Raw genomic sequence first — 24,968 nt, 5'->3', positions numbered from 1 at the left:
TGTGGAGTATAGTATTTTCAGAAATGTCTAAAAACATGTTTTTACTTTGTCATTATGGGATATTGTGGGTGAGATTTTTTTGTATTTGTATCAATTTTGAATTCAGGTTGTAACACATCAAAATGTGGAATAAGTCAAAGGTTATGAATATTTTATGAAGGCACAGTATGTGGTTCAAAATAGACAATGCACAGGGCAAGCGTGAAGAAATGAGCTTCCTGACTTTACACCACTCTGATCATCACACCAATTTCTCTCAAGTCATGACCATGGATCAGTTCAACATCTCCATCTCCAACATCACCTCAAGGAATCCTGGCAACGTTGTATCCAGTACACTGATGGGACTGTGCTGCCTAGTGGGCCTCCTTGCAAATATATCTGTTTGTGGTGGTCATTCTGCGCCAGGTAAAAATAGATCATGTCACCCTGAAACTGATGCTGAATCTGGCTTGTTCTTACATCCTGTGTCTGGCCTCCCTCCCTGTGCGGATCTATTCCCTCCTGTGTGGATGGAATCTTGGCCGTGGGCTCTGCAAGGTCTTCTCCTTCATGGTCTATTGCAGCCTATATATCAATATCATGACTGTGACTATGAGTGTGCAGCGCTACGTGTCGGTCATCTACCACCATCAGTGGGCCAGGCTGGGAAGGAGAGGTGAGAAGGTATTGCTAGTTGCACTATGGGGGCTTGCATGCATCCTAACTGGGCCTGCTGTTGCGACAAGGAATATAGTGGTTACAGGTTCTGGTCTAAGATGTCAAAGACACACTGAATCGGACTGGGAAAGAGTGGCTGTTCTTTTTTTTGAGACATTGGTGTGTTTTGTTCTGGGTTCCATTCTGGTCACCTTTTATTTCTTCCTTCACAGGCGAGTGAACCAGACAGCCCTCTTCGGCACCCAAAGGATGACCAGATTGGTCACTGGATTTACTGTGACCTGCATCATTCTCTGGGTTCCTGGTCATGTTGTTAACATTGTGGACATCTCAGCTATCTTACTGAAGTATTCACACCCTTTTTTACATCTGCTAAACTGAAGACCTTTAGGGAGTTGACACGGGACTTTGTTAAGTGCCTTGCCTTTGTTAACAGTTGTGTGGACCCCTTTCTGTACGCGTTCGCCTTTCAGAGGATTTGGCAGAGAAGTCCAAAGAAGCGGGAGAGAGCAGACACTGATATTCAGACCTCTGCGTAATATTTCAGTCAATCACTTATGTTTTTTTTTTGCGTGAATATTTGTTTTGTTTCCTCTATTTGAGGTGTACATGTAAATCAAAGGGAGGGGGTCACTATGGCTTTGAAGCAAAGAGGTGACCTATATTGTGATAACGTTTTTTTCTTTTTAATGGCTCCATCATGATTGACCAAAGACCAACAATGTTGGTGAAAGCAGAAACAGAATGGAATCTCTATAACATGATCACCAAGCAGCTTGAAACCCTCTTCAATGTCTCCTTTTAGACCACGCAAACTTGGTCAGTGCTTAAATGCATCCATGCAATGTGTGGATTCTATTGAAATAGTAAATGCAAAATTGAAAGCGAAATTACCAACTCACTTTGCAGGAATAGGGAGATAGAGTAGGTGAGAGAAAAAAAACACACGCCTGTTGTCAGTATCTGCAACATGAGAGTCGGTGAGAAAGACAGAATACCGTGATATAGAAACATACAGTGGGGCAAAAAAGTATTTAGTCAGTCACCAATTGTGCAAGTTCTCCCACTTAAAAAGATGAGAGAGGCCTGTAATTTTCATCATAGGTAGACTTCAACTATGACAGACAAAATGAGAAGAAAAAAATATCCAGAATATCACATTGTAGGATTTTTAATGAATTTATTTGCAAATTATGGTGGAAAATAAGTATTTGGTCACCTACAAACAAGCAAGATTTCTGGCTCTCACAGACCTGTAACGTCTTCTTTAAGAGGCTCCTCTGTCCTCCACTCGTTACCTGTATTAAAGGCAACTGTTTGAACTTGTTATCAGTATAAAAGACACCTGTCCACAACCTCAAACAGTCACACTCCAAACTCCACTATGGCCAAGACCAAAGAGCTGTCAAAGGACACCAGAAACAAAATAGTAGACCTGCACCAGGCTGGGAAGACTGAATCTGTAATAGGTAAGCAGCTTGGTTTGAAAAAATCAACGGTGGGAGCAATTATTAGGAAATGGAAGACATACAAGACCACTGATAATCTCCCTTGATCTTGGGCTCCACGCAAGATCTCACCCCGTGGGGTCAAAATGATCACAAGAACGGTGAGCAAAAATCCCAGAATCACACAGGGGGACTTGGTGAATGATCTGCAGAGAGCTGGGACCAAAGTAACAAAGCCTACCATCAGTAACACACTACGTCGCCAGGGACTCAAATCCTGCTTAAGCCAGTACATGTCCAGGCCCGTCTGAAATTTGCTAGAGAGCATTTGGATGATCCAGAAGAAGATTGGGAGAATGTCATATGGTCAGATGAAACCAAAATATAAAGTTTTGGTAAAAACTCAACTCGTCGTGTTTGGAGGACAAGAGTTGAATCCAAAGAACACCATACCTACTGTGAAGCATAGGGGTGGAAACATCATGCTTTGGGGCTGTTTTTCTGCAAAGGGACCAGGACGACTGATACGTGTAAAGGAAAGAATGAATGGGGCCATGTATCGTGAGATTTTGAGTGAAGACCTACCTTCCATCAGCAAGGGCATTGAAGATGGAACGTGGCTGGGTCTTTCAGCATGACAATGATCCCAAACACACCGTCCGGGCAACGAAGGAGTGGCTTCGTAAGAAGCAATTCAAGGTCCTGGAGTGGCCTAGCCAATCTCCAGATCTCAACCCCATAGAAAATCTTTGGAGGGAGTTGAAAGTCCATGTTGCCCAGCAACAGCCCCAAAACATCACTGCTCTAGAGGAGATCTGCATGGAGGAATGGGCCAAAATACCAGCAACAGTGTGTGAAAACCTTGTGAAGACTTACAGAAAACGTTTGACCTCTGTCATTGCCAACAAAGGGTATATAACAAAGTATTGAGATAAACTTATTGACCAAATACTTATTTTCCACCATAATTTACAAATAAATTAATTAAAAATCCTACAATGTGATGTTCTTGATTTTTGTTTTCATTTAGTCTGTCATAGTAACGTGTACCTATGATGAAAATTACAGGCCTCTCTCATCTTTTTAAGTGGGAGAACTTGCACAATTAGTATCTGACTAAATACGTTTTTGCCCCACTGTAGTTTGTGAAAAAGGATCTCACCTACTTGCAGCCATTATCATCTAACATGACACAAAGAAAAACTGTAGGTCAAATATATTTTCACACACTTTACATTAACTTTCATTATTTATTCAGCCCTTTGGTTCAGACCAGAAAGTGACTATAATAATATTGCGAAAAAAAGGGAAACATTGGCTTAGACCTCTTCAAGTGGCACAGTCTTTGATGCCCTTCATGGTACAGAGTGTTGGTGTAGAAGGAGCAGGAATAAAGCTCTGACTGTCAGGCCCAAACGCTCGAGACAGATTGGCAAATAAATGCTTTTACTGCTGCCAGCAAAAGACATACTCTGGCTTTAATGCACAGTTAACTTTTATGGGAGTTCTTTAAGAGAAAACATTACACCTTTTACAGGGACGAGGAGGGGATTGCGGCCTCGCTCGGTAAATATGGAAAATTGTTCTGCTCTGCAGATTTTAATTGAACTGTGAATTGATGAGTCCGGTCATAAAGTATCAAGTTAGTGTAACATATACAACCAGCATATTAGCTTTTCCTATGAAATGCTTTCTTCAATTAATGAAGAATCAGGCAGAGGTAGGTGTACAATGCCCAAAACAGTGTATCATATTAATAAATTGCTCGCCACAAATGCTATTGCCAGTCATTTCATACACCAGCCTGATCTAGAACTCTGCTCTAACTAATAATAACTACAGCATACATGTACTGTATGCACGATGAGCATACTTTGGCATGGTTTGAATATCACCCTTATTTATGAACTTCCTCGCTTCAGAACACTGAAACAACCTTCCCTGCAACCATGACCTTTTTTAAGCGTTTCTCGATCTATCAATCCCACTCTCCTGTCCAAGTGTTGGAGCAGATTTAGAACAGATTCTGAAGTAAATTATGTATTGAGTCCTACGCAGAAATAATTCCTCTGCTTTTCTCAGTGTCTAACCCTTCCTTTGTATGTCAAATGATGTGATTTTCCAGCTCCAGTGGTGAGATTGGTATGACTGCAGCTAAGCTGACATGAGTGGGAGTTACTAGTGGTGGGATTCAATACAATACACATACCCCCAGGAACAACCGAGACACGCTTGAATAATCATGACATTCCTGTTGCAACTGCAGGCGAAATAAACAGAAACATGTTACACCATGTTGTGATTATAAAGCCTTTTACGCATTTAGCTTCAATGATACAAGGCAAATATTATACAGCAGGGGTAACGCTCCACGAAATTCAAACATGACGAACCCAAGCAAATAAATCAACAGGATGTCCCAGGTTTCACAAGTTTATTTTTTCGAAACAAGTGTTGAGCTTCCAAAATCCCCTTGATCGAGTGGCGGAACACAATGGCAATCGTCACACACATTGAAAAAGTTCAATTCAGATTCACTACACTGGGTAGGCACACTCACACCACGTGCAAACACATAGACAACTTAATGAATATATCATGTTAATAAGAGTGAAGGAACTCAAATGACTGTGTATTAGCCACATTCAGAAAAATACAGCGACCAGGCTTTCAAAAAGACCTGGACTTCCTAAGACTTAGAGAACAAAAAAAGTGTGCACTGGGCTGCCCTACAACGCTAATGCTATACAAACAAGTCTACATGCAAGGATTTCAGGGGGTAAGAGTTCAATGTTGTTATCAGTAGTAACAGTGTTGATAAGATCTGATACATTCTGTCCTAATAGCTTGAAGCTAACAGAACAAGGGTATTGCTGGTGGAACAACAGTCAGTGCTGCTGACTAATTTAGCATGTTGTTAGTAGTTCAACGAAGTACAGAACGGGTTTAGTTTAGCTGACCGAGCAGGGGTCATCCTTGGAGGGCTTCATGTCTCCCTGAAGCAGCTGAATCATCACAGCCTTGGTCAGGTAACTGGAGGTGCCTCTCCTGCCCATCGGAGGTGTCTTATAGAACTCCTCCATGTCATCCTGCGGACAACAATGTTTTTTTCACTGTAAACTAGCAGTACTGTTATATACAGTGCAAACTGTCGAAAGATCTATAACAAAGCACTGCTTTTCAGCAACAAACTGCAGAATGAACAACTATTCAGATTGGAAATAATCTGATATGAATAACAAGTAACACAATTACTCCCATCCTTAACATTCACCGTTAATGAATTTAGTCGAGACTGACCAGAACAATTATCGCCAAAGCACCCAAGGTACCCTCCCCTCGAATATGTGGTCTGCTTCTACTTAGCTGAGATAACTTGTCCTGTACATCATCGTGGGCGTACAACAGCTAAGCTTGCATGCTACATGAACTCCAAGGAGCTCGCGTGACAGTGGTGTGACCCAACCTTAGATTCTGTGAGTCTAGCGGAGAGTGTAGGGCAGGCACCTACCAGTTTATTCATCCCCTCCAGACTCCTGTCCTTCTGGAAGTCATGGAAGGCCTCCTTCACCAGAATGTCCAGGTCAACCTTCTCCGAAAACTCCAGCTCCGGGTTTCTCTCCAACACTATGGACACCACCATCAGCAGCTGCAACCATGGATATTAGGGCAGGTAAGAAAGTAGAGCCATGATAATATGTGTGTGCAATTAGAATGTTTTGTATTGTAAACCCAATGTGGTGGAAATGTTGCTAGATGAAATGCGTGGGTAATGTAGTCAATGGAGGGTCCTGTTTGACCAAGAGTAGTGTACGGAAAACATGCAGCTGTAAATTACAGTGAAATCTGATTGGCCCTTACCTCTACTACTATCTGCCTGTACTCAGGCAGCACAATGTCCTTCAGTGTGTCTTCCACCAGCAGAGAAAAGTTCATCTCATACATGGTCATGTCAGATAGTGTAGGTTGCTGCAATGGAAGGAAAAGATTTAGATGCACTATTGTAAAGTGGCTGTTCCACTGGTTGTCATAAGGTGTATGCACCAATTTGTAAGTCGCTCTGGATAAGAGCGTCTGCTAAATGACTTAAATGTAATGTAATGTAATGAAAGTGGGAGATTTTAACAGTAACGCTTTAGGCAAGAACACCCCGATGACCAATTATTACCAAAAATTATAAACAGACATTTATTTAATAGTGAGGTATATGCGATGCATTGAGGATCTCCTGCATTCAAACCATCCTTTTGAATCAACTGTTGGGCCAAGCAGCCTAATATACTTCAAATATGCAGTCTTTTTGGGAATTTCACCTCTGTCAAAAGGGGCCTATAGTGTGGTCCTTCAGAGATGTGATTAAATGTAGAGTTTGAGGATGTAAATAAAGGATTATAATGTCACTGTTGCAATAACCAACACTACCTGTGGGAGATGGATCCCTGCCACTACGATGCCGTTACAAGTTCTCTCCAAAATCTGCCACACTCGGTCATAGAAGCCATGGGGAGTCCTGTTGAGGGAACCATCGATTTGACGCATGTTGATCCAGGACCTGGGATGGGTAACGAATAGGGAAATTAATAAAATAGAATAAAACATGCGTGTGTGGAGGCTTGTGTGTGTGTGTGTGTGCGTTTACCTGTCGTGCTGTTGTGGCTGAAGGACATCCAGCAGCAGCTGTTTAACATCGCTGGGGGACATCTGGTAAATGTCCTGGGGTGACATGTCACCTGCTCGGATCTCCAACTCATGCTTCATGGCCTGGATGATCCACCTACACCAATACCAGCGGAATACGAAGCAAAAACAATGCATCTCATAACCACAGATGGCTATCCTCAAACAGACAACTTGAGAGACAAACAGAATAACAACCACCCAGCTGTAGGATCAGAATGGCCATGGCTACAGCCTGCCTAGCTCTATTCGTCCCGGGCTCTATTCGTACCCGACGCGGATCTTGAGCATGCCGCTGAACAGCTCGGGGGTGTTGGAGATGATCCAGCCGATGTGGATGACCAGCTCCTGCTGCAGCACGGCCTCCCTCTCCCCGTAGCACTTGCTGTAGAGGATGCCCTTGATGACCCCAGGTGAGAGGGGGTTGGAGATCACCTCCTCCTCATGCCCAAACAGTCCCAGTGTTACCTGGCAACAGAGCCCAGCCAGCATCAGAAAAATGTCTGCTGTTCTGTTATTGCTTTGTGGGGATTCTTTTACTAAGAGGACAGAGTGACGAACCAGAAAGGTACAGTGCCTTGTGAAAGTATTCGGCCCCCTTGAACTTTGCGACCTTTTGCCACATTTCAGGCTTCAAACATAAAGGTATAGAACTGTATTTTTTTGTGAAGAATCAACAACAAGTGGGACACAATCATGAAGTGGAACAACATTTATTGGATATTTCAAACTTTTTTAACAAATCAAAAACTGAAAAATTGGGCATGCAAAATTATTCAGCCCCTTTACTTTCAGTGCAGCAAACTCTCTCCAGAAGTTCAGTGAGGATCTCTGAATGACCCAATGTTGACCTAAATGACAAATTATGATAAATACAATCCACCTGTGTGTAATCAAGTCTCTGTATAAATGCACCTGCACTGTGATAGTCTCAGAGGTCCGTTAAAAGCGCAGAGAGCATCATGAAGAACAAGGAACACACCAGGCAGGTCTGAGATACTGTTGTGAAGAAGTTTAAAGCCGGATTTGGATACAAAAAGATTTCCCAAGCTTTAAACATCCCAAGGAGCACTGTGCAAGCGATAATATTGAAATGGAAGGAGTATCAGACCACTGCAAATCTACCAAGACCTGGCCGTCCCTCTAAACTTTCAGCTCATACAAGGAGAAGACTGATCAGAGATGCAGCCAAGAGGCCCATGATCACTCTGGATGAACTGCAGAGATCTACAGCTGAGGTGGGACACTCTGTCCATAGGACAACAATCAGTCGTATATTGCACAAATCTGGCCTTTATGGAAGAGTGGCAAGAAGAAAGCCATTTCTTAAAGATATCCATAAAAAGTGTCATTTAAAGTTTGCCACAAGCCACCTGGGAGACACACCAAACATGTGGAAGAAGATGCTCTGGTCAGATGAAACCAAAATTGAACTTTTTGGCAACAATGCAAAACGTTATGTTTGGCTTAAAAGCAACACAGCTCATCACCCTGAACACACCATCCCCACTGTCATACATGGTGGTGGCAACATCATGGTTTGGGCCTGCTTTTCTTCAGCAGGGACAGGGAAGATGGTTAAAATTGATGGGAAGATGGATGGAGCCAAATACAGGACCATTCTGGAAGAAAACCTGATGGAGTCTGCAAAAGACCTGAGACTGGGACGGAAATTTGTCTTCCTACAAGACAATGATCCAAAACATAAAGCAAAATCTACAATGGAATGGTTAAAAAATAAACATATCCAGGTGTTAGAATGGCCAAGTCAAAGTCCAGACCTGAATCCAATCGAGAATATGTGGAAAGAACTGAAAACTGCTGTTCACAAATGCTCTCCATCCAACCTCACTGAGCTCGAGCTTTTTTGCAAGGAGGAATGGGAAAAAATGTCAGTCTCTCGATGTGCAAAACTGATAGAGACATACCCCAAGCGACTTACAGCTGTAATCGCAGCAAAAGGTGGCGCTACAAAGTATTAACTTAAGGGGGCTGAATAATTTTGCACGCCCAATTTTTCAGTTTTTGATTTGTTAAAAAAGTTTGAAATATCCAATAAATGTCGTTCCACTTCATGATTGTGTCCCACTTGTTGTTGATTCTTCACAAAAAAATACAGTTTTATATCTTTATGTTTGAAGCCTGAAATGTGGCAAAAGGTCGCAAAGTTCAAGGGGGCCGAATACTTTCGCAAGGCACTGTAGATGTGTATACATGGATAACAAGAAGCAAATAGTCAAAAGGTTGAAATAAAAACATTAGATTGTATTTTATGGGTGACATCCCTCTACCTATACACTTTTTGACTGACCAGATAGTGTGCAATACTACGTAGAAATGCTGATGTTTCCGTATCCCCTTCGCTTAAACTATCTCTCCATCTCAAAACTGTAAAAGTGCCCCCCCCCCTCCCCACCTAGTAGAACATTGGAGAAAAGATAATGACCAAGATTATCTTGTGATATTTCTTATTTTCAAAGCATAAAGGCCAGAAGAAAATTACACCTGGGTAATCATTATTCTTCCCAAACAACAAGATATGCTTCAATATCCCTTTGAAAAATAGCCTCTCAAAACATATGGTTGCAGACTAATGCTCTCCAGTTAGATGGTAAATCACAGCTTTTAATCTGTACCTCACTTCTAATATTACTAAGTGTAATCTAAACATGTCCTACCGGGTGACAGGTGCAGACAACTCTTGCTCAAAACCAGCTTTCTCATCAAGTCCAGAATAGTTTTCCCTCTACGATGCAATCTACATGCAGATTCACACCATGAGGTACTTCATAGTAATGAAATGCCCAAAACTCTTGGGTGGGAAAATGAGGCCAGAAATGGGGACTGCTAAGAAGCAACTAATATTTGAGAAAAAAAATGTATAATGATATAACATTATACTTTTAGGCAGCTCACTTCATATAAATCCAAGGGAAAGGGTTGTATTAGGTCATAGGTTATAGGTCAGGTCACAGCATACATAGAGCCTGTTAAACCCAGGAATACACTTTCAGCACATATTAACAGCCTTGCTACAGGGCTAAAGCACAGTGAGTTAGCTGGGAAATACGAAGCGTGCAACTGCAATAACTCTAAGCATTTCCTATAGGACAAAAGCATGAGGAGCTCACTGTCAACTGAACGTTCCTAATACTTTCAAAATGGACATAATTTCATCCAATTAATTTGATAATCAATGAACACTAAGATTGTGTTTCGAAATAGGCATCTGATGTGACAAAAGAAATTAATACATACATGATTCAACTGTATAATTTCCCCCCCATTTTCAAATGTCCACTTACCTGCTTGCCATGCACTAAAACACTAGTAATACTTGGGGCAATGCTGTCCACTAGCTTAGTTATCACACTGGCTGCGATTCGTACAACCCCCCTGGTAAAAAAAACACAAGGAGATCCTTAATAGGGTCAATGCTATATGTGTCAGTACAACTACAGTAGGAACAGTTCATAATGACAGTGTGATAACAACGTAGTCAGCTGTGTTCTCTATCATAAGAACCACACATACAGTATAACCATGACATTAAGGCTGATGTACTGTAACGTGATTTGAGTCACACTACTGAAGGTGCGATTCGTGTAATGAAGTTCTAAAACAAAGGTGCAAAGTCATGTGTGTGGCATGTCCCACTCATGTCCACCGGTGTGTCTATACAGTACAAAGAGCCTTGTTGTGCTACTGTTTTACACGTCAATTATAGATTTTTTTGCTAAGCAAATGAAAAACAAATCTAAATCGACTCTGAATTTCACCTCCAGATTGTCAAATAAATGATCATCATATTGTGGTTCTGCACATGTAAAACCACAACTCTACAAACTTCCTTTCCTGCAACAGAAGGACTTTTGTATAAATAACTAAATGGCGAACTGATCAAAACACAAGATGCCATCCCCATAGAATGGAAATCTATTAGCATGGTGGGTGCTTCCCTCTGGGACACCTAGCCTAGCCTAGCCTAGCCTAGCCTAGCCTAGCAGAACAGGCAGTGGTTCCAAATGAAGATTCCAATGCATGAATTCAGCTCTGGCTCCTGCCGTTGTTTCCTGACTCAGCCTATTAATTCTCACATGTTTCCATGTTCACTAATTTACGATTGCATTATTCGCTAGAGTGACTGTGCAGTACGTCTCCTCATGCTTGCTGGGTTCCTGTGAGGAAAAAGCAACAGGCATGGGCTGTAGTTATCGTACATACGATCCCCTTCATATTTATTTGGACAGTAAACTAAAACTAAAATGTCTCTTTATACTCCACCATTTTGGATTTAAGATCAAATGTTTTATATGAGGCGACAGTACAGAATGTCACCTTTTTTTTACGGGTATTTTCTTTTATAAATCTGTTTTACCATTTAGAAATGAAAGCACTTTATGTATCTAGTCCCCCCACTTGGACATATTCACTTATAGTGTTTTAAAGTAGTGAAAAGTTTACGTCAAGCTTGTGACTCTACAAACTTGTTGGAAGCATTTGCAGTTTTGGGGGGCTGTGCTTCAGATTATGTTGTGCCCAATATAAATAAATGGTAAATAATGTATTGTGTCATTTTGGAGTCACTTTTATTGTAAATAAGAATAGAATATGTTTCTGAACACTTCCACATTAATATGGATGATATCATGATTACGGATCATCATGAATGAATCGTGAATAATGATGAGTGAGGAAGTTAGAGGCACCCCCCCCTGGAATGCTAACCTCCCCCGTTATTGGTAATAGTGAGAGGTTAGCATGTTTTGGGGGTATGATCTTTGTGCATCTGTCACTTTTTCACTTGCGTGCTAGGAATATGGGACCATATACTTAACTTTTGACTACTTTAATACACTATAAGTGAATTTGTCCCAATACTTATGACACCTTCAAATTGGGGGAATAGACACACTATATATACAAAAGTATGTGGACAGCCCTTCAAATGAGTGGATTCGGCTATTTCAGCCACATCCGTTTCTGACAGGTGTATAAAAATCGAGCACACAGCCATGTGCCAATGTTTGTCCATAGACAAACATTGGCAGTAGAATGGCCTTACTGAAGAGCTCAGTGACTTTAAACATGGCACCATCATATGTGCCAACAAATCAATTTGTCAAATTTCTGCCCTGCAAGAGCTTCCCTGGTCAAACATAAGTGCTGTTATTGTGAAGTGGAAATGTCTAGGAGCAACAACGGCTCAGCCGCAAAGTAGTAGGCCACACAAGCTCACAGAACGGGACTGCCGAGTGCTGAAGAGCATAATAACCATCTGTCCTCAGTTGCAACACTCACTAGCGAGTCCCAAACGGCCTCTGAAAGCAACGTCAGCACAAGAACTGTTAGTCGGGAGCTTCATGAAATGGGTTTCCACGGCCGAGTAGCCGCACATAAGCCTAAGATCACCATGTGCAATGCCAAGCGTTGGCTGGGGTGGTGTAAAGCTTGCCACCATTGGACTCTGGTGCAGTGGAAACGTGTTCTCTGGAGTGATGAATCACACTCCACCATCTGGCAGTCCGGTGGATGAATCACGGGTTTACGGATGCCATGAGAACACTACCTGCCCCAATGCATAGTGACAACTGTAAAGTTTGGTGGAGGACGAATAATGGTCTGGGGCTGTTTTTCATGGTCGGGCTAGGCCCCGGGAAGGGAAATCTTAACACTACAGCATACAATGACATTCTAGACAATTATGTGCTTCTTTATAGCAACAGTTTGCACAGAGCCCTGACCTCAACCCCATCGAACACCTTTAGGATGAACTGGAACGCCGACTTCGAGCCAGCCCTAATCGCCCAACATCAGTGCCTGACCTCACTAATGCTCTTGTGCCTGAACGGGAGCAAATCCCCGCAGCAATGTTCCACCATCTAGTCGAAAGCCTTCCCAGAAGAGTGGAGGCTGTTACAGCGTCAAAAGGGGAGACCAACTCCATATTAATGCCCATGATTTTGTAATGAGATGTTTTTTTTCTAAACGGTTTTGGAATGAGATGTCATTTGGAGGGGAGTGTACATGGCAGCATTCAGGGTTGCTTAGCCATACACATCAACTTAACAAAAACATTCTCAATAGATTTCCAAATAAAATGGAGAAAACACAGTGTTTTAAGCTTTAAAAAGGTGTACTTTCATCGTATCAACAATATGCATCTCCCATTTACCACACCCAGCCATCTATACCTATAGTAAATTGTGCTCATATCGTTTTAGCACTGATATGGTCTACAGCTTATACGTCTACATATTTTGTCCATGAAATGTCAGGCTAAATGCTCAAAGGGCATGCTGTGATGTTAAACCATTGATGTTTTGTAATATAAAAGGAACTTATTTCAAGCTCCACTTATTAACCCGTGTTAAATAAATGAGAAAGGAAATTGGACCAAGTACTGATGTGGTTCCAGAGCAAGGTGGAGCCCGGCTGGATTACGGGCTGTTCCACTCTCTGACTCTCAGGTCTCTTTTCAATTATGTTCAATCTTAGCGCTGAGCAATATGGAAACTCACGACCAGTTCCCCATAACACAGCCGAACCATCACAACAACAACAACAACAACAACAACAACAACAACGGCAAGAACAAAAAGGCCAACGGAGCACGTGAACGTGAAATTGATCGTTCATAGAGAGCAATTGGACAGTGCTGCAGAGGGAAGTAGCGCATGAGTGAAGCATAGCACTCACAGTTAATGGTACACGTTGTGCACGGTGACTGAGTGGCTAGCTGAGCTAATAGAGCACACATGCTACACATCAACTCTACTCCATTACCTGCTTGCCATGGACCACCAGTGTGGTGATATGAGGGGCTATAGAACCGGCAAACTTCTTGATAACGGCTGCAGCGTAACGCACCGCTAGCCTACACCCATAGAAATGTCTATCATTGTTTACAATAGTTGTGAATTCAGTGGATACATTTACAATTCTGATGAAGACAGACATAGGAGAACAAGAGAAAATGTTATTTAAATCTTGAAACGACAGTAAAAGTATGTGAAAGGCAAAAATGTTGAAGGCTCTTCATAGAGGTACTGTAATGGAAGAATATCACCGGCCACATAAAATAAAATACAAACTATTCTTTCAGGTTAAATGGAAAGGGAATGATATGCTGGAGAAAGAAGGAAATCTGACCAAAGTTTCCTGGTCCCAGCTATTCTGTAGAGTCTCTCCATGTCTTCCATGAGGGTCTCTGGAAACAATTAAAAGGCCTCTGTAAGTGAAATGAGCAATGCAAATCACTGGATATATTCTAGAAATGATGTAAAACAAACTATGTAAACTGTAGATGATTGGGTCTGAAAACAGTGTTTGCCAAGACACTGCTATGCTTGACACTAGCTGCATAGACTATGCCTTGGTTGAATTGACCCCATTTTGTATTTGTATTATCAGTTAGTCATGGGGTGCTAAATGGATTAGCCTATGGACATTTCATTTACAGTGATGCACTGATTCCCACCCTGGGGCTAGTTGGCCCGTTAGTCTGGCTCTGATGAATAGTGTTAAAAGTATCTGTTCAATGTTACAATTTTTTAAACAAAAATATTACCTACAATTAATTACAATATGAATTAAATAGATGTCCTTCCAAAACATTATAATTAGGATATTAAAAAGCATATTTTCTCTATGCCCCTGCTTGGCCTGTTAGGAAACAACAGAGTGATCTCAGTCACCAAATCTCAACCCAATTGAACACTTATGGGAGATTCTGAAGCAGGGCCTGAGACAGCGTTTTCCACCACCATCAACAAAACACCAAATGGAAGAATGGTGTCGCATCCCTTCAATAGAGTTCCAGACACTTGTAGAATCTATGCCAAGGTGCATTGAAGCTGTTCTGGCTCGTTGTGGCCCAACACCCTATTAAGAGACTTTATGTTGGTGTTTCCTTTATTTTGGCAGTTACCTGTATTTCAGTCAACAACAGCTAACTGGGTTTCCTCTTGACATAAAATGTTAAGCTATAAACAACATGATTTAAAATAGAAGGGAATGGAGAGATGATTGTTGTGTGGAGGATCTGCATTTTCTTGCTTTCTTGCTGGCTACAGTTAGTCGCGATAGCTAACATTAGCATGCTAGGTAGCTAACTGCTTCTAAATAGCCAGCAGGCCAACTCTTACAAACCACATCATTTGAAATAGAAGTGATTGGTGAGAGTTGTTACATAGGGTTTGTTCTTTTTGATAACAGCAAGTGTGGATTGTTGGCTTGCTAGCAAGCTTGCTTGTGTGCAGTGAATGTGCACTCCTGAGCCTGAGTCTCGAGAAGGATCCTTCACCCCACCGGAGAAAAAAACAAATGCTGCTGGACCAATCACGGCCTGCCCCAGCCGAAGAGGATGATGTCATTATCCAAGCAAATTTCAAGTGTATTTTTTTTATTTTTATGGTTTGTTTCAATAACAAGTTTGAGTTTGGGTTTTACTGAGAGGGTTTTCTCTCATTTATGTTTTGGCTACAATAACAAGTAAAGGACGAGTCAACAACATTATTTGGGTATGAGCAAACAGAATATTAGTAAAAATAGATTTTCACTGGACTGTTACTTTACTTTAACAGAGTAACACCATTTTGCATGTGTGTTTTTGATTCTGTGCCTACCATCATTGGCAAAGAAGTCAGGACCCTCTTTCTTCATGAGAATACTGGCAAGCTGTGCTTGACTGGCCAGGCAGTCACAGTCCTGAGTAAGACAAAAACACAGAAAGAGGTCAAAGGTCATGCCATAGGAGTGTAATGACAGTTTAGAGACAGATCTAGAGCGCTACATTAAACACCCATCAACTTTTGATTGAAGCTGTCCTAATATCGACGCCGTACTCACATAGAATTTCTGCATGATCTCGTTGGTGGATTTGTGTTTCCACTCCTCAATGTCGATCTCAGGCTGCTGCTCCAGGTTTGAGGCATTGGGCGTGCTCGTCTGCCTCTTTACCTTGGAGTGCTTGGGCATCTCCAGCTCCTGAAAGTTCTTAAACTCTGGGATTCTATACCAGCAGAAGTTACATGAGTATTTTCAGGTTTACTGGCAAGTTAAGTTCTTTACACACTGATTCCTTGATAATAGTGGTCACCAACCGGTCGAACGTGATCGACTTGTCCATCGCCAAACATTTCTGTAAAAAACCCAAAGATAAAGCCTTGTGTTCCGATTTTTTATTAGTCTCTGATTGTTGGTGGTAGGTGCAGCCAATTCAGCTGCCCTGTGTGCCGGGTAGGCAAACTATTGCCATTTCATGTGTCTGAAGGTACAAACTCTGCCTTCCCGGTGGGCCTGGAGAGGAAATCAAGTGCACTATGCCACCGCTGGCATTTCTCAGATGACAGAGTCTGCAGTAACATAGCAGGCAAAAAATAAATCTACAGCAAAATTGATTCTGTGATATTTCAAAATGCTTGTTGTTCCTATTTCCACTCTGCGCTACAACAAGCAGTGCAGCAGTAATTCATGAATGTTGTTATTATTAGCGGCTTGGGTCTTTTTTAATATCTCCTCTGTTCATAGGAGTAACAACATGAATTTGTGCATGAGGCAGAAATAATGCGGTGCGACTCGAGTTTCACCATCAGCTGGAAAACAGTGTCCCTTTTTGGTGAGTGTCAGTGGAGGAAAGGGAGAGCGGAGGGATGTTGAGAGACGGACCCTCAGTCTGCTGCTCTCTCCCTCTGCTGAGACTGACAATTAGATGCAGGCACCATCAGTAAAATAAAAAGCAAATTACTTAAATGTATGCTCACTCAGCTGTGCCTCAAGTAATACAATGGATCTATTATGGGTGTGATCATATAGCCAACCTCAAATGTTGAAATATAATTTAAAAAAATGTCCCGAACAACAATGCATTGGCAGGTAAATTCAAGCAAAGCCAGTATGTGGTGATAATGTATTGGGCCTATAACTTACTGCACAAACCTCATTGCCACAATACTGTTTTTAATTGGTTATTCTTGCATAGGCTTAGATTTTTTAAGTCATGTTAATATAAAAATCAGAGCGGTAGATCTTGGCATGCATTTTGACTCAGAAAGTGATCTCGACTCAGAAAAGGTTGGTGACCACTGCCGTATAAAGATTGTGTCACAAAACAAAGACGGAACGACAGGAACAAGCTCTTACTCTGCTTCATTGACACGAAGGAAGTCCAACTGCTCCACAATAGCTCCTGATATCAGGGTCTGGAAGCACAAATTAATAGTTACATCAAAGAATATCATTTACAGGGGATAGGAACAGTTCAGGTGATTTCAAACATTCCGACTGAAGTCACATCAAAATGAAGACAGCCAGTTAAATGTGCAAAGGGGAATTATGTCCCCAGAGGAATGAGATGATAAAAGGGATTGACTATGAGGGATGGAGCCCTTTGTCTGCTCCTAGAGTTAGGTGCGAGGGGAATATTGAGTGTCCTTCTTAAAAGACGTCACGTCAAAACATCTAAAGAACTTTCTAGAGACACTGATAGTCATTGTAACAGTAGGAAATAGAACTCGGTGAAGGCAATTCAAAGGCATTGGATTTGCAAACATACATATTCACTATATCTGAATGCATTTCCAAAGGAAAGGAGAACTGACAATAGTATTGTGAGGGTAGATATCACAACGCCTCAAAGAAGTGTCAGTAGACTGAAACAAGTAAAAGTGCTGAGAACCTGAAGTCTGTCCACGTGAACTTTGACCCCACCGACACTCCCCTTCTTGAATGATGCCAACATGTCCAGGACTGGGTTGAAACGGCTCCCCCTGATGGATAGAAACCAAGGGTATTCTACTGTTACCATTTTCAACGGTCATCATTTTCTCCATATTAACCTAATGCAGGCCTGGGCAATTATTTTCCATGCAGGGCCACATTAGAATATATTTTTGCCATCATGGGCCAGAATCATATTACAGGATTATCCATCATGTGTATGACTGTGTTGACAGATATATCTACTGTAAATCACATCCAGATATGCTACTTATTTAACTTTTTTTAACATGCAGGTAGGTATTTTCATTATTAAACAGGCAATGAACTACACAGGGAGGGAAAAGTACACTGTGCATTCAGCACCACGGACAGAACTCTTGTTAACAGGTATGCAAAAACCACAAGAGAGAGAGAGAGAGAGCTCAACATTATATTTAAACTACTCAATCAGTGTGAGGAGTGAAGTTTCTGATGGGGATTGACTAGAGCAGTGAAGTCAGGTATAGTTTCTGACGTCGCTATGCGCAGGATTGCTGAGAGGTGAGAGTCAGTAAGAGATGATCTGTGCCTTGACTTGTTATATTTCATCATTGAAAATGTCTGTTCACACACAAAGCATGACTCCTAATGTTTGGAAATTGTTGTTCATCGAGAGATACATAGAACCTCGTCAGTGACATTGTTTTGGATATTTCTCTAATCACTGCATCAGTCTGAAGATCGATAAGCTCAAGTTGTAGGTCAGTGGGAGCGTTATCCACATTGAAGGTGAAAGGAGAGGAACCCAACAGCATGTCATTTTCCAACACTTTGAAATCATCAAAATGATGAGAAAACTCAACGTTCAAAGCACGCAGCAGCGATATATACTTCTCCCACTGGTCACCTGATAGGGAACAGACTAGTAGACTCTTTAGTGAATATATCCACAACATGGCTCATTTTCAGAACACATTTACAGAGCACCTCCTGATGAATAATGCAATGCAGGAAAAAAAATTCTGATCTGGGTTCAGCTCAGCTACTTGATCTTGTATCCTTTTCAAAAGGTCAACATTTTTTCCTGTCAAGTTTGGGCATCCATCAGTGGTCACACTGGATAACTTTTCAAAACTCAGTCCCAGCTTTGCCACACACTTATTAACCTCCTCCAATAAATCTTTCCCTGTGGCTGTGCTCTTCATTGACGACACTGAAGCTCTACTGTAAATTAAAAGTCTGGGGTTTTGCCTCGTAAGAATATCAACAATTGCGCCGTGTCACGTGCATCACTGCTCTCATCCAGGGCCAAGGAGAAATAGGTGAAATCCTTTACCTTGTCTTTCAACTGTTGTTCCATATTCTCTGCCATGTCCTCAACACGCCGTGTCACTGTTCATATTGACAGGGAAATATTTTCGAACAGTTCTTTCTTGTCGGGGCAAAGTATTGCTGCAGAGTCAATTAAACATTCTTTAATGAATTCGCCCTCAGCGAATGGCTTGCTATGTTTAGCAATTTTGTGGGACAGTAAATAGCTAACTCTCGAAATTATGTCGTTTGCCGAATGCAGTTTTGTGAGAAGTCCTTGCCTCTTTTGCAACTCTTTCAATGCCTTCGCCCTCTGATCAGAAGACATACCCCTACAGTTCTCTGTATACTTCATCTGGAAGTGTTGGGACAAGTTGTAGTCTTTCAAGACAACGATGCTCTCGTTGCACACTAAGGGCACAGCTTTCCCTGATACCTTAATAAAGAATTACTTCGATGTCCACTCTTGCTGGAACACCCTACATTCGATGTCTACTTTTCATTTTCTTTGAAAACCTCATTTTTGCGCAATTTATAGCTAGCTACTATTTTGTAACTGTGATGTGTGTCAGTCTGTCAGTCACTGTCTGTCCTCGTGTAGTTGTTATTTATACGTGCCTTCAAAATAAATGTCCCACAAGAGGTGAGAGTTAAATCATGACACAAAGGTGAGTATTCATAAGTTGAATAACAAATATGTTTTTCAAAACTTTACTATAGCAAAATCTGATCTGAGCATGATTCCGCGGGCCGTATTGAACTAGGTCGCTGGCCACATACGGCCCCCGGGCTGGCCTTTTCCCAGGCCTGACCTAATGAGTATTGAGCTGTTTTATATGTTATTCCACTGACACCTATAGAACAACCTCTACTGTGGACAGGTAAGCTATTTTATTGTATTTAAAAGGTGCTCTTTGGATAATGATCAATACTGCTGTGATCAGCATAACACCCAAGCTAAAGTGATATAAATGACTATAATGAAACTCTTATCGGCAAATACAGGGGACGCCTCCTGTGCTGGATTCCAATACACTCTAAAGCAGTAACCCTTACAGTACAGGAAATACAAAAGTAGATCTTACTTGATGTTGTCCTCTCTGATGAGGACCAGGAAGAGTGGGCGGCCTTTCATTTTCCAGCTATGCTTGATGAACTGCAGTGCATTCTACACACAAAGATATGTAACACATTAAACTTGCATTGACTAAACAGACAGGCAGCTAGGGACACAACATGGTGAGTGTGCAGGCTCCAGAACAAGGATTAAAACAGACGAATGTCTAAACGGCCGTGTGTATGAGGTGAGTTCACCCCAGCTCACCTTGATGTCATCAATCAGCAGCATGACGTCCTGGGATAAGTAGAAGTCACTGAGATCAAAGACGATAGGGTAGCACACCACAGTCTTCCCCAGGATCCGATAAATCTGTGGGGAGTGGAGCAGACACATTGCATTACTTGATCCTGCAGGCCAAGATGGATGGCTCGGAGGTACCGACACATGACTCAGGACAGGACGTAAAACAACCCATCGATCTTGAGGAAGGAATACACAGAAGCTGGAACACATAGACATTACAGTCCTGCGAGCACAGATACTTCCTAAAACGAACACACAACCTCTCCTCCACAAACAAACACACATATGCACAGGCACACTCGCTCTCCCTGTCCGTCTCTAAAACACAAGAGCACGCCGACGCACACAAACAAAGAGATGATCATAATGCCCTCTGGCAGGACGCCCTATTCCATCAGAACACATAAAAGTTCCATTAAAAGATTGTCTTAGTAATATAGGTTTGGACCTGTGATTGATTCATTTTGCAATTTTGTATTTTTTTTTAATGCAATTCAGCTGTGTAAACTTATTTAGATGACCTTCACTGGAGACAACTAGAAGGAATACCAAAAAAATGACAGCAGCTCACAATATCAAAGTGGATTACGAAATTGAATGACTATATTTTCATCGTGCATTACATGGCAGCAGTACTTTGTACAATGTTAAGAGTAAGGCAAAAATATGTATAATATCTATGTACATTATATCTGTAAATGAATATTATTCTGTTTCTGACATGTGGTTTCACACGGAGAAGTGCTGGTTTATGTTAATCAGTGAGGAGGTGGTGGTATGCCCATGACCTCTGAGTATGTGCTAGCATTGAGTGGTGAACACTCACCTTGCAAGTCCCCATGCAGCCCACTGGCCTTTCTGGACGCCCACTCAGCCCCAGCTTCTTATTGATGGCCAGGAAGCGGTACGCCTGGGGGAGAAAGAAAAATACATACATATTTCAGTTACGTTTTTTTTTTTTTTATAAGCCTAGTTTTAAAATTACACATAAAATCTTGGACCGTGGCCTATTGACCAATGACATTTAAATTACAGCTGACACTAACAAACAGACCACAACAGCATTACCTTCCTTCTATTCCTCCAGGCAAGTCACAGATCAATCGACAACTGCTATCAACAGAGCTAGCTACCTTCCTTCCCTCTCTTACACATACCCAGCCTTCAGATCTGACAACACACTCAGCTAGATATGACAGAGATCATAATGGGAGTCATTTTAAAAATGCCAGGCAGGGAAAGTTGTCTATTTTTACTGCACCTCCAAAGATCAATCATCCTCATATCCCTGGGGGATTTTCTTTTGTTTGCGATCCATAATCTAAAATTACTTCCCTCTGAAGTTATGAGACGTGTCAGTAGTTAATGGCCCCTACAGAGCCTGCATAAGACGGCTCTGTTGTGGAGCCTCTATGGGTCTGTTTAGTGCTATGGCGCAAGTGGGTTTACTGGAGAGTTGTCAGAGGGCAGAGATATATTGCAGGCCCTTGCTGTAAAGCTCAACACCAAGTAGCTCAGTTAGTTAGTAGGCTCCGTCAGTCAGGATCGGCCCTCACTGCTCCCAATTCTTTCACTTCTACCCGGTATGGTCTTGGTGTAATATTGCCTTGGCAAATGGAATTTGAATATTGAAAATATATTTTAATTCAATTTTAGCTATGTAAATGGTAGAAGGTCACAGAGTGTCTGTTTCCCGAAGACACTCAAACTAAAATAGAGGTAACAACCTGTATGCCAGAGTGATCTGGAAAATTGTCGTCAATCCATAATGCAACAAAGCAGATAATGGGCATTGATTTTACAGCACCTGATCCATTCATGTGGAGAGGTACAATGCAGTCCATGTGACCTCTGTTTCATACTGCCCTTATCTTTCCACACCAGGCTATAAATGCTCCTGGTCAATAACACTGACTACATACTTCAGTGGCGCTGCAGGAAACGCAGCTCACCGGCTTCAATACACAGCAATAACCAGTCGTACCAAATAGCAATGTGTACATCCTACCACTAGATAGAGCTCTGCCACTCCTCCTGCTTTTCCCCTTCTTCAAATGAGTTGGAAAGGAATTATACATGGATGGAAAGTACGAAAGATAATAGGAGAATCAAGCAATTAACACAATATTATGATAATATTAAAAAAAAGCAGAGTTCACAAAGACGGGAAACATTTATTCAGAATTAAGTCGCACAACAAATTCCCAGCGCCCCTGGCCATGCCTCCTGTTTGAGGAGAGACGTTGTGTGAACCTTTGTCTGCACCCACAGCTCCCTGTCCCTGCTTATGGAATACCAATGAACACAGCACAGCACACGGCTCACATCACAAAGTCCTCTCATTTAGACCACAATTGAAAGCAACCAAACTGCTAATGTGATTGCTGCTAATGCCATCAAGACGGCTACACTCTGAGTGTGTCATTAGGTTGGGTGATATGAGGACTGTTGTAACAGAAGGCTTTAGTGTCGCAGTGTCTCCGTTTATCAATCAAAAACCTGCTCTCCTCTCTCCGAGACATCTGGGTCGCTCCACGAAAAGGGGTCCTTTTGCTATTTGCGATTTAAAGTAGAAATATAGACCACATTGAGAATTCAATCAATTGTGTTTTCAATGGAATAAAGGCTGGCTAAAGTGCCAAAATGCAGCATTTCGACATGTCCCTCTGTCAACCCTATCACCTTTGGTAAGATTTTCCCAAAATGTCTCCCAAGTTTCACCATCAATTAGAAAGCCCTAATTATTTTGTTGCTTTGACAAAGTAATTTCTGAAGATTATAATGCATTTCATGTGATCAGATATTCATTTACATCTGTCCCTAAATGGTAAGGTTCAATAAGAAAATTGTCAACCCTGTTACTTTAATTTGGCACTTACTATAGTATTTAAATAATAATAATAAATTACCTCATGAGCTGGGAAAATGTGTTTTCTTTATGACAGACTGTTCAAATTAGGTGAAATCAAAAGTTTTTTTTTTGACCAAGTTTACACATCTCAGAAGGCACCAAGAATTGGTGGAATGACCCATTGGCTTTTATAGACATGATCGCTGGGAGATGGGTCAAAAGACATGCAGAGGGGTTGGGGAGGCATCACCGAGGCAAATGGAAGCTATTTTGGCAGCGCTGTTGCTGTGCCACCTGGGTTGAGATAAATAACATGCTGCTGGACGTAATTGCCGCTCTCCTGTTGTCAAGCAGCTGTTGTAAACACAATCGAACAGCAGAGAGAGATGAAGCGAGCGACGCAATGCAGAGCGGTGGCCCAGCCTTTAACAGATTCAAAACGCATGGGATTTAATATTTAGCATGCTGCTCGTCCTGGCTCGTGACACCTACCCAATCCACTGCTGCATAACTACATGCCAAACAACAGGGAGGAAGAGCAGAGGCAGACCTTTCTAAGATGAATTCATATATTGAGAAAGGCCAATGCTTTTCAATACGCATTACAACAATACAGTAATACTTTAAGACTTGAATGCCATATTGATCAAGTCACAGGTCAACTGGTAAATCACACGGACCAATCTCCAGCCTCACTTTGACTGATTGAGCAACCAAGAGGGATTTCTTAATAGAACATGGATGATTGAGAGTCAGATGAATTGACTAAGCCCATATGCTCGGCTGACATATTGATAGATGCCCTTGGACATCTAGGTAATTGACTGATTTGTTCATTGCTTTCTAAAATCAGGTGTATTTACCTACCTTCAGAAAATGTACAAGAACGTTGCCCAATCGTCTCTCCTTGCAGTGATCATTTAATGACCAACGGTTGGGCTCGCAGCAGGCCTAAGGTCAGGATGTGGTGATACCCATTTGGGGCGGCAGGTAGCCTCGGATCCCCGAGCTGACAAGGTATTAATCTGTCGTTCTGCCCATGAACAAGGTAGTTAACTCACTGTTCCCCGGTAGGCCGTCATTGTAAATAAGAACTTGTTCTTAACTGACCTGCCTAGTTAAATAAAGGTTCAAAAAAATATAGTGATGAATATCACTCATATTTCATTCTGTGGTATAACTCACATTGACCAGCTCCTTCTGGGCCCAGATCTGAATGGGCTCCACCTGTTGGGGTGTCTGAGTCTGGATGCCATAGGTGTTCAGAAACACCTGCAGTCTGCAACACAACACAACACAACACACTGTTAGGCTACATAGCCGGGACTGTTCAGGAAGCCCAACAGTCTGGGTGGCCAAAAGTACATTAGCTATGAAAAAGAGCGCCACCAACTGGTGGTGGACTCCGATAGAGGTGCCGGTTAGAGGACGTAAATACCAGTAGGAGACAGATGTACAGAAGACACGTTTATTACTAAACAGACACACAGGAAACAAGAAGGAGGATAGACTACTGAAAGTGTTGTAGTGTACATGACCATCTGATCCTTTATCACTCCAGTGTTAATCTGCAAAATTGTAATCATTCGCCTACCTCCTCATGCCTTTTGCACACAATGTATATAGACTCTCTTTTTTTCCTACTGTGTTATTGCCTTGTTAATTGTTTACTCCATGTGTAACTCTGTGTTGTCTGTTCACACTGCTATGCTTTATCTTGGCCAGGTCGCAGTTGCAAATAAGAACTTGTTCTCAACTAGCCTACCTGGTTAATAAAGGTGAAATAAAATAAAAATATTGTATAGTGATTTTATGGTCAAAGACACGAAAACACCAGTCAGGGAGTCCAGAAGAAGGATTGTCCATGTGGAAAGGTTCAACTGTGAGTTGATGTGGAGGACGGGAGTTTACAGAGGTTGTCTCAACCTGTTCTCCTCCTGGAAACAACTGAAGTGTT

At 41.8% G+C, this 24,968-nt stretch overlaps 1 protein-coding gene across 3 annotated transcripts in view; it reads right to left on the bottom strand.

Annotated features, from left to right (window-relative positions):
* Window positions 1-4,525: 4,525 nt before the first annotated feature.
* Window positions 4,526-24,968, bottom strand: part of LOC118393748 (phosphorylase b kinase regulatory subunit beta-like) — an 83,721-nt gene continuing 63,278 nt past the window's right edge. For 2 of the 3 annotated variants that reach the window (XM_035786787.2, XM_035786789.2), the window contains 16 exons: window positions 24,197-24,290; window positions 20,987-21,070; window positions 20,122-20,226; window positions 19,883-19,965; window positions 17,464-17,554; window positions 16,929-16,987; window positions 15,636-15,798; window positions 15,413-15,494; window positions 13,938-13,995; window positions 10,091-10,181; window positions 7,057-7,253; window positions 6,748-6,882; window positions 6,531-6,660; window positions 5,970-6,077; window positions 5,620-5,757; window positions 4,526-5,197 (listed from right to left, as the gene is read on the bottom strand). In XM_035786787.2, coding sequence (XP_035642680.1) covers window positions 5,060-5,197; window positions 5,620-5,757; window positions 5,970-6,077; window positions 6,531-6,660; window positions 6,748-6,882; window positions 7,057-7,253; window positions 10,091-10,181; window positions 13,938-13,995; window positions 15,413-15,494; window positions 15,636-15,798; window positions 16,929-16,987; window positions 17,464-17,554; window positions 19,883-19,965; window positions 20,122-20,226; window positions 20,987-21,070; window positions 24,197-24,290 — 1,756 coding nt within the window. In that variant the 3' untranslated portion in view covers window positions 4,526-5,059. Of the gene's footprint in view, window positions 5,198-5,619; window positions 5,758-5,969; window positions 6,078-6,530; window positions 6,661-6,747; window positions 6,883-7,056; window positions 7,254-10,090; window positions 10,182-13,571; window positions 13,663-13,937; window positions 13,996-15,412; window positions 15,495-15,635; window positions 15,799-16,928; window positions 16,988-17,463; window positions 17,555-19,882; window positions 19,966-20,121; window positions 20,227-20,986; window positions 21,071-24,196; window positions 24,291-24,968 lie in introns of all 3 variants that reach the window. The other variant, XM_035786788.2, reaches the window with a different exon arrangement.

Source organism: Oncorhynchus keta, chromosome 14, assembly GCF_023373465.1.
Source record: "Oncorhynchus keta strain PuntledgeMale-10-30-2019 chromosome 14, Oket_V2, whole genome shotgun sequence".
Taxonomy (NCBI): domain Eukaryota; kingdom Metazoa; phylum Chordata; class Actinopteri; order Salmoniformes; family Salmonidae; genus Oncorhynchus; species Oncorhynchus keta.
Note: the sequence above shows the minus strand (reverse complement) of the source record. Positions and strands in the feature narration are given on the sequence as shown.